Here is a 10811-nt window from a genome sequence, read left to right on the forward strand (position 1 = left end):
TATAAAAATTAACTACCAATTTTCGTGCTGGTTGTTTTTGACAGAAACTACATTACAAACTGACTGTATTTCGTAAAATTACGATTTAAAACTTCTTTTAAGAGTTTTATTATTAATATATTATATACTAATGTTTATTACGGAGTCCATCGCCAAAGACTCTTAGATACTCTTGTAGCGTATAAGCGTACTGTACTACTGTCAAAATTCAAATATAAATAGATACTACTCAGAGAGAATTGGACATAGACAACTTTAAAACTTTTTTATAGATTAAAAACAACAATGACTTACCTGTTTCATACGCTTTGCTATTGTCGTTAGTAGTTAATGATGTGCTTCTTAAAACCGCAGCTTGAAATTTTATAGTAAACAGATGACAAATCTACACACTATCCTATTTTATCATAATGTATACTATTTATTTTTAAACAACTAAGACTTTAAATTAGAGGCTCTTACTTTTTAATTAGTCTGATTGACACATAATGCAAATTTAATGCCCATTAGAAGTTAACCTTCGTGAACATTTTTTTAAAGCTAGACGAAATAGCAAACACTAAAAATCGTTTCACAATTCTTATTACTCAACATAATACATTGGTAAGTAATATTCTAATTTATACATAGATAATATTTAAACCTTTGTCTTGTCAACACGTTTCGGAGACTTAACGCTGTCGAAAAAAAAAAAGTAATCTTTTAAGTATGAGTAGTGACTTACTGAGGAATTACGGATAGTTGGACATAAATACCCAAGGAAAATAAGGGAATAAGCCCAATTGATCAAAATTTGCAAATATTAATGATAGATGGTAGGTATCTCATCAAAGTTAAGACGTTGCGTTCGCGAAATCAGTAAAGTTGTGGTATCTTAATAATCTGTACTGTACTGTGTAATTAAACTAAATTTTAACTATGTTAAATAATTGCATGAAATACTGTTAGTAGCGTCAACACACAAAAAATACATTTTAAAATTTTTCATAAATTTTAACCAGTATGGATATATGTAGATACCTACTATATAGCGGCTCTTTTATTTTGTCACGAAGAAACAAATAACAAAACCATATGTTACATATATTTTAATGGATTAACTAATTTACACTAATATAATAAATAATTCAATAAATAGTAGTGACTTTCCGTTTACATCTAAATGCTTTAATGGCACGAATTACGCCTTTCACCTTGCGATCGATTACGACTCTGCGTTGCCGTTGACTCTGAAAACAAAAGCAAATTAATTAATATAAAATTATCAACTTAAGCTTTCAAGACCCGATGACCTAGTGGATAGGCACAGGCGAGCACCACAGAATTTTCGTATGCTTAATTTGTGTTTATATAATTCATCTCGTGTTCGGCGGTGAAGAAAAACATCGTGAGGAAACCTGTTGTGTCTTATGTCAACAAAATTCTGCCACATCTGTATCCATCAACGTTTACAGGCAATTATTTTTAAAACTACATTAAAATTTAGCAAAGATTTGATAAAAAATGATACAAAAGACGAACGCGTTAACTACACTCAAAACTTAGTGTAAAATGATTCTTGTACTGAAAATTGACCTTGATTTTTTTTTACTTTCATCGCGTCCAAAAAGTTTTGATATATCAGCGATCGAATTTCGGTATAGATATAGTGTACAGTATACACAGCAGAGTACCCAGAGGTTAATTTAATAATCATTACGGTTTCTACATTTAGAAAGTGGAATTTAATTTTTAAATTTCGCTGAGATTTTTACAGTATCTTTTTTATTATGACCGACGCATTTTCGGCTATAAAACGTTTGTTCCAAAACGTTCATTGTAATAAATATATATAATTAAGTTTATTGGAATTGATAACAGGAAATTGTACTTAGGTTTTCTAATTTAGCAAATAAATTACATTAATTAAAATGTTAACGAAGCTGCTATAAATCTTATAACAATATATATATAATTATTTAATTTTTCCTAAAATTATTTGTTAGTTATCATAATATTGACATGCATGTTTCGTTTTTACATAAAATAAAATAATTGCGAATAAGATTGCATGTTTGATGTACTGTTTATTATAAATGCCAAAGAAACCCTGTTTTGTAAAAAGGTATATAAAATTTATCATAGAGGTAACTCGGGTCCTACATATATAAAAACTTCCCGTAATAAATTCTATGGAGAAAACAAAACAACAACAGGACAATGAGCAGAAGAGAACAGCTAGTCTATACTAATATTATAAATGCGAAAGCAACTCTGTATGTCTGTCTTTTGCTGTTTCACGACCACAACACAAAAACGAATTTGATGAAATGTTCTATAAAGCAAGCTTGAACTCCAACGAAGGACATAGGCTATAGAGCGAAACTTCTAGTAACTAGTTTAATATATAGATAAAAGTCTGAGTCAACTTTACATCCTATTGCAAAAAGTAAAATACAAGATTAGCCAAACAAAAGCATATGCAACAGACATTATCACATCGAATCGAATGTTTTGTTTAATGTTCATAACCATAACATTGAAATAGAAAAACAAAACTAGATTTTAACTCACCTGAAATAGGGTTGAAAATGGTAAATGTCGTCAATGACGCTGCGCACGCGACACGTGAGGCCACAATCGGCGCGCTGTCGTCCATACACGTACATAGCTCTCTCTAACAACTGTTGCGCTGAATTAAGTTCCACCACTATAAATTAAATTCATTAGTTAATAGTCAATTGAATCAAACCCAATATAATATTATACTATTTTGTGATTTAAGGGATGTGACAAAAATATGTAACATGAAATGTCGCCTCGACCGAATTTCTCCCGTGTCAGAAGTCTCAAATCTTATTATAATATATTATTACTTGGCAATATTATACATAATTCGTAGCAAGCCCGTCTTAATCAAGGGTGCATGGGGTAGGAGAAACCCTGTCAGCGCATATTTGGGGCGCCTCACCGATGATGTTCCATTCTTCGACTATCAGTGAGGCACCTCAGAAGATCTCTTAAAAATATTTTTTCTGAGAAAATGGAGATCGCCTGAATACTGCACCCGAATGCTTGTTGTGCTTAAGACAGGTCTGATGCTTAGATATATTTTATTGCCAAATATTTATAATATGATGGACCAGCTGTTAAACACAATCGGTTAGAAATCAGACGAAAATTACTTTTTTTTTCTGAAGCACGAAAATTTTATATAACATTGCCATATTTCTAACTGAGCGCTCTTTCTGAGAATGTCTTGTTAGAAATACACAACTTTTAATTACACCCTTATAAGGTTATTACCACTATAATAACGAGGTAAAAATAAATGACACATTGATTTGCAAAGAAGGGCTCCTTACAAACGTAAAATATAATATAGCATAAATTCGAGAAATAAGCCTAGAAGAAAACAATGCACTTAACTTACCATTACGACCACCAAATTTGCGTTCGTCCTCTTCAGTTCCGTCTTTATCTTTTTTGAAAGATATTAACTTGGGAATGACGAGCAACATGCACACCACAGCGATCATTGTGACGATTTTTTTAAATATAAGGAATTTCAGCATCAATTTTGCAATCGTCAAAATATCCAATTTCAATGACAGTTTGTCAAAGAAACTTAGTCCTGGGGCTGTGTAAGGGACACCATAGGACGGTTTAAGAGGGGGACCATAAACTGGGGCAAGGGGTGCAGGTTTGTGAATTGGAGGACCGTAAACTGGAGCTGGTGGCCCATAGGAGTGCGAAGGAGGTCCGTAACTTTGAGCGGGAGGCCCGTAACTATGCGCTGGAGGTCCATAATTTGAAGCAGGTGGTCCATAAGTATTGGGCGGTGAAGTATACGTAACATCCGATTCAAATTTCACCGGCGGCCCATAACTTGACGGAGGTAAATAGCTGTTCGAAGAACCAGAATAGCTAGAAGGTGCAGAATAACTCGGAGATCCAGATGAACTAAAGCTGTCGCTGCTTGAGTACGGAGGTGAATAATCATATCCGGAATTGTAGCTATCATCACGGTTAGATATTTTTTTCTCTCCATCCTTAGCCGTTACGATCACTACACCCTCCTTCGCTTTTTCGGCGTCCACTCGAGATTTGGAATAGGCATCGAGGTAAGTGTCTGCTTTCGTTACAATTACAACTTTAGAACTATTCGCTGCTGGACCAACGATGGCCGAAACACACGCGAAAAAAGACAAAAACGCGAAACAGTATCGACAAAGAGCCATTTTCGTTTTTCCTGAGCCACTGTGCCAAGGAAGTTATCTTCATCGATTGTGGCTGACGAATGACGAGCGACGTCGAGTCCCATTCAGTTTTCACTTTTGAGTTACCGTAAAAGAGCCTAAATATGATAATGGAACACAATTAAATTCTCCAAGTGACCCCAGTGTTCCGCATTGCTCATGGTAAGTAGGCGGAGAGGCGTCCCGTGCATGCTAATGATACAACTAACCTTCTTGGATATACATATGACATACAGCCTTTCGTCGCAAAGTAATCTTTAATAGATCGCAATTTGCTCGAGAAAGTTATATAGTGAAACAGATTATGGTGGCCTTACACAATTCATTACTTGAAATGGCTACTCTATGAGACTGTTGAATTCTTTAAATTATTTAAAATGCAATTTATTCTTATATGGAAATGAGGCTATTGTAATAAAGACGAGGATCTTCTCCTCAAATTGCGACTTCTAAACCACGCAAGCTCTTAAAATATTGAGCATTTCATTATAACAAATATTTGTACTTTACGGGTTACTGTCGCTATAAAAAATGATTTCCTTTTTTAAATCTCAATAAAAGTTTTGTTTCTCGTTGGTTTGGGACATTTATATATATGGACATAGATATATTGCATGTGTCAAATTCATTTCTGTCTCAAATTTTTAACCACCGATTTGACTAGAGCAGCATGCTAACTCAAAGAGGATAAAATACCAATGCTCAGTGGTGGCATAGTTATGGGTTGTTACTATGAAAATGGGGTCATATTTAACTTGTAATACATAAAAAAAAGAGTAAATTAAACGTCATTGAGCAACAAAAAATCCTATTTGGAAGTTTACCAAGATAAAAAATGTAAATACATTTATACAGTAACGGAAACAACAGCAGCATATATTGCATTTAAAGCTGATTTCTACTGTTCAATGCATTTTCACTTGTGAGCTAATCGATATCGGGAGTTAAAGCATGCTTCATTCGTGACGAATTTGTAATTTTAACGAATTTATTACATATTTCATTCACAGGCAGTGATGTATCCACAAGCCTGTATAATTTTCACTGTTAAAATCCTAAGAACTAAAGTAACTAAACACAGCCTTCAATCAAAGACAATGAGATTTAGACATAGACAATTTTACAAATTTTTGCTAATATGATATATTCCTCAATGCAACTTTGAGCATACCCCCACGTCGACGTACTCTTCTGCGACCGTCTCCCCCATTTAAACATGTCCTACACTCATCGGTTATCAATATGGAAGGAAGCCCATTGCTCTTCAGTCAAATTAATATGTACAAGCGCAAATCTTTAACGAGCTTGTCTGTGACTGAGCTGTGAGCTATAGACTGTAGCTTTGGACCATTTGCTGGTCTTAAAAAGGTGATCGCCGCTTCCTTAAGACTCCTTATTCTTCGTGCACTCATGTTTACTCCACGCAATTCTAACAGTTCTAATTTGATGCTGGCAACCTCACTGGCATGAGGAAACGATTTTGTAGGGAAGTTGAAACAATAAATAAATATAGTGGTGGTTGGACTTTCGGTACTCTTGTAATCTTAGACTGGTTTAAATTTAAATTTCTAGCAATCGTTGCATCATCGATGCCATAATTTGTGCGGCTTGTTCGGATGAAGTATCCATATTTATGCTTCTGAAACTTTTGTTGAGCTTAAGACTAATAAGTAATCAATACTATTGTTGACAATAATTTAAATCACAAATGAAAAAAAAACAACAAAAACATAGATTTCACACTTGACTCTAATAACAGACTAATTTGAGATAATGCATAAATTTTATTTTCCCGACTATATTTTTTCCTTTAATTGCTTTTTTTTTTTTTTATTATAATTAATGGACAGTCTCGCCTTTTTGTCATTTAATTTTAATATAAATTTTTCCGACGTGTTTATAAAATACAAGTACATATACTTCTAGATCACTAATATTTGTATATATAGGTGTATATTAGATAAATGGGCCACCTGATGGTAAGTGGTGATCGCCGCTCACAAGCTTTTGCACTGTAAGAAATATTAACCATTCCTTACATCTAGGAACTAATATGTAATGGTTAGGCTAAAAAGGATTTAAAGGCTAGAGCCTTCGCAATAGACTACTACACCAATGAGGCAATTAAAATTTTAATAATACAATTAAACTATTTATGTAATATAATTTCATATACTTCACTAAAGTGTTAAAAATCTATTGTCATGAACATATCTACAACTAGATTTTATTTTCGTTTTTATTTTAGCATTACATTTTAAACTAAAAAGAAAGACTACACAAAATAAATTCAATAGTAAAACAAAATCGATATCACAATTATTTTATTTTTCATTTGTCAGAAACAAAAAAAATTACTCAAAAACATTATTAATAGTCAGATATCTTTCTTCGAAAAATTTATGCCGTTTTCTTCTCTTTTCATTTTTGGGTGAAAAAAATGTACTGATGGATTTTGTTCCCGCTGACTTCTTTGTTGTTGAATCATCAATTTCTTCAAATGTACATTTAGCGGCTTTCTCCTGAAGCATCAGCTCGGCCGTGGACCAACTAAACCTCACCAAGAGAGGGTATCCAAATACTCTGTCTATTTGATCTCGTATAAACTTCTTGGTTAATGGATCTGAAAAAATGGACATTTTAAATGCAATTGTTTGAAGTAATCATTTCAGTATTATATACAGATATTAAGCGTGAATTTAGAATTTAAATCCAGACAAGCAAATAATAAATGCGAGTGGCAGTGGTTGGCACTGATAGAAAAGTCCAAAAGTTTAGACACAATTGTACCAGATATGTAACCAATGACATGCATGGATGGTGGAATTAGTTTCAATCCTTCCTTAATACCTCTATAAAACAGTATACAATTACAGGGGGCTTCTAATAATAATTGTTTATTTTATTTTGTCAATCTAGATAGAGCTGCTATTTTTCAATCAATTTAACAAAGTTTTACCTCCAGGATAGCCACTGCCAAATTCTTTATGGTTCATTTCCAAGCCCTCGTGGAATTCCCAAACTTTGAGAGCATGGTCTCTCGTAACCTTCGCCACTATACTCGCCGCTGATACGATTGGATAAATGGAATCAGCTTTTTTCGCCACCTTAAATTAAAAAAATATATATGTATTATTAAGTATAAAACTTTATTCTAGCAAGTAAAATTAATATAGAACATAAATTACTTATCATAGAAAAAATTATACCTCATTGATAAACATTAAAATTATTTAAAAATTGAGTTAAGAGTCCAGATGCACTGTGAGCGGAAAACAAGTTGATTTTAAAAGCCAGGAAAACACCACTGAAATGTAATGTGCTTCATTTTTACTTATAATTCCTATATAAATTATATATATTTATTGTCCATCAAACATTTTTATTTTATTTCAAGAAGAGCAATTAATTCTTTTTTATATACAACAATTGATAGTTCTGTTGAATGTTATGTTAAAAGAAACCATTGTTAGGAAACATGCATGTATCATATGAAAATCTGCTACACTTATGTCCACCATCCCACATTGGAGCTGGTTGTGGAATAAGCTCCAACTCCTTTCCATATTATGTCTATGGCCTGCAGAAGGGCATTTACTGGTTATTACTATTATAAATATAAAATATTAAATATCATCTTACAATAATTTTAATATCAGGGAAAATTTCACTCAGCTTAGCCTGATACTTCTCTGGTGGGCCGACTGTGTCAACATAAACTTCAGTAATATTAGCTCCAAACTCTATAGCTCTTTTAATCAAACTTATTGCAGAATTCATTGAAACCTGAAATGTGTTAAGACAAATGTATCTTTATTAGATTAGCATTAGCACAATTAAAATGTCAGTAGCGGCTGAGACTGGACAGCGATGGAAACATTTACTTGTGCCGGGAGAAGTGAATTAGAACAGAAATCCCTGAAAAACAGAGCCACATAGGCCATTTAAAGCAAAGTAAAGCATTAATTTCTCACAATGTACAATTATCATTATTAATATTTATTTTAAATAGTAAGGACTAATCTAAAATGAAATAAATATTATGATATATAAGTTAAACAAAGTATAGATGCTTACTAGATAGAGATACAATAAAAAAAATAAATAGAAAAAGTAATTTTAAATACCAGTAAATAAATTTATTGCACAATATAAATGTCATTAAACAATGATTAATGGATATCTTATTTTATTATGTAGGTATATAAAAAGTGCAGGTGCAGGAAACTACTTAATGCACTTTTTTATTTTAATTGCAATAAAGGTTAGTAATTAAATATACAATTGATGCGGAAAACACACGTTTCATCTATTATTTCAATTATATAAAGGAGGGTTTTCTGTTTAGTTAAATCACTATCATATGATCATGCAATCTGATTTGAGATAATCTTTTTGCATAAGAAAATGCTTTTTACAAAGAAAGAACATACAGAACTTCACACAGCAAGCAGTAAAGTTTAAAGTGGGGTGAATTCGCACAGTGCAGCAGTATATATTTTATAATATGTAATAAATAAATTTATTAATTTTCATACATTGTTTTACTTGTATTAACTAAATTATTAATATTATCTTTGCCAGCAACATAGTTTTTTTTCATTATGGTTATCTATAATAACACAATAAGTACGAAAGAAACTGTCCATTTTGTAATTTGGTGTGAAGCCATCTTGAACGTCAAGGAAGGATATACGCCTTTTCTGCCTAACACAAAACCATATGACATAACTAGTTACATATATAATAACAATGAACATTTATTCCACAATTTTACAGTATTACAAAGATTATAATTTTTACTACTAAGCTACATAATTAGAACACACTTGTATGTAACAGAAACAAATGTTACTGTATGTAAAAAATATATATTTAAAAATAATGATTACCTCATTAAGTGAATGTTTAGCTCGTCTGTACATTGAATTTGAAATGTAATTTGGAGATATTACTTCTGCAATCCATCCAACATTGTTTAATGCTTCTTCTTCTGAAAACATTTTGAGGAGAATCTCATCTCGCTTCTCTTCTGTTAGCGCTTTTGAATCTGCACATCCTAAGGTTCGTAAAACTTCTTTTTGACTAATAGGGCAGTATGCTATTCCATATACCATTGGCCCTGAAAGTAAAATATATTTTATCAGACATTTTATTTAACTCTGAATAAACTTTATTTTTGTAATTCTTAATACAAATACTTGTAAATTACAATATTTCTTTCTTCATACTCTGTCTTTGTTCTAGCAAGTCTAAACTACTCGTAATAATACTTTACATTTATTAATCTCGTGTAGTGCATTCAAAATTATATATTATGTACATATTTTTTACCTTACCTACCTAAAACAGGACCACGGCCGGCTTCATCGACACCGAGCATGCATGGCTCAGATTTGCAAGTTTGCGGGACTTCAGAACTATTTACAAATTTCGTAAAATTGTTTTTTGATTTAATATAATCGTGCAAAGCTTCAAAAGATGCCATTTTCAAAAGAAATTAGAAAATTCTCCTAACTTCTACAGTCTCATCTTATAAACAGAAAAAACAAATATCCCTCCAAAATTATATGAATAAAAAGTATTTTTGACACTAAGTCAAATTTGACAGACACTAAAATGCATTCATGTATTCTGAACAATTATAAATAATGTATTCTGAACAATAATAAGATTGTAATTATGATGTATAGTGTATACTGTTTATTGTTTTAATTACCAATTAATATGAAGATTTTTCATTATAATTGGTCTTTAGCTATAAAAGTTTGTAGTGTTGTACACCTACTTACTAGTAATACTAAGTCTACTACTACACCCATAGAAACAGTTGGTGATACTATTTGTAGTTACTAATAAATAATAATCAGAATTTCCCACCTACCTATAATCTTTTGGAGTCGATGTTTAAATCTAAAAACTATTTGAAGAAATCAATTATATTTTTACTTTTAGTTGTAAATAACAATTTTTATATTAAATATAGACTTTGCTTGCGTTTTAAGACCAATTTTCAACTCTTAGTAGTCGTTTATTTCCTTCTAAAGTACAAGGCTGTCCGCCTTCATGATATACCATTATTTAAAACGAATTAAAATTAAAATCAATATACAATCGACGAAAATATCTATCAATTAATATACACATACAATTCCAACTTGTTATAATAAGTGACACTAGACATATATATATAAGCAAGTTAAAAAAATCTACACGCGATACAAGTGAAACTTGTTAAACATATAGCTCCTTTTCTCTTCGTCATCTTTCTTCTCTCTCTTGTAGTGAAATGTTCTTAAGCGAAGAGTGAAGCGTCTTTAAAATTTCCACCTATCGATTTTCGAATTATGGCCTAAGAATTTTCACAAAAAAACACAATTAGTTCACAATCGACAAATATATCGATACTTTCTTGTAATCGGTAATATTTTTGATGGCTACTAAAAACTGGTTACAGCAATGTTTTGAATACCAATATGTTTTTCTAACTGGAAAAGTTGTTTTTGACTAATAAACTAGAAAACGATAATACTTTATTTCATACAAAAGTATGATTAAATTTGAATAACAAAA

The 10811-nt window shown here is 31.6% G+C and overlaps 2 protein-coding genes across 3 annotated transcripts; both read right to left on the reverse strand.

The window, feature by feature from the left end:
• Positions 1 to 1071: 1071 nt before the first annotated feature.
• On the reverse strand, positions 1072 to 4318 carry LOC113396169 (uncharacterized). Its single transcript, XM_026634000.2, is given in 4 exon segments — positions 1072 to 1229; positions 2554 to 2689; positions 3413 to 4208; positions 4211 to 4318. Coding segments are annotated over 4 exon segments (1050 nt in total). The 5' UTR covers positions 4304 to 4318; the 3' UTR covers positions 1072 to 1204.
• A 2229-nt stretch (positions 4319 to 6547) lies between these two features.
• LOC113396182 (ribonuclease H2 subunit A) lies at positions 6548 to 9770 on the reverse strand. Of its 2 annotated transcripts, none has more exons than XM_026634012.2 (5): positions 9582 to 9770; positions 9131 to 9360; positions 7881 to 8024; positions 7198 to 7345; positions 6548 to 6861 (listed from the first exon to the last, which is right to left on the reverse strand). In XM_026634012.2, exons 1-5 carry the CDS (start codon positions 9724 to 9726, stop codon positions 6593 to 6595), a joined length of 936 nt encoding a protein of 311 aa, XP_026489797.2. In that variant the 5' UTR covers positions 9727 to 9770; the 3' UTR covers positions 6548 to 6592. The 2 variants fall into 2 exon arrangements, with proteins under 2 accessions (XP_026489797.2, XP_064072352.1); XM_064216282.1 differs by having other exon boundaries at positions 9578 to 9697.
• Positions 9771 to 10811: the final 1041 nt, after the last annotated feature.

The sequence above is a fragment of the Vanessa tameamea genome, chromosome 11 (assembly GCF_037043105.1).
Source record: "Vanessa tameamea isolate UH-Manoa-2023 chromosome 11, ilVanTame1 primary haplotype, whole genome shotgun sequence".
Classification (NCBI taxonomy): domain Eukaryota; kingdom Metazoa; phylum Arthropoda; class Insecta; order Lepidoptera; family Nymphalidae; genus Vanessa; species Vanessa tameamea.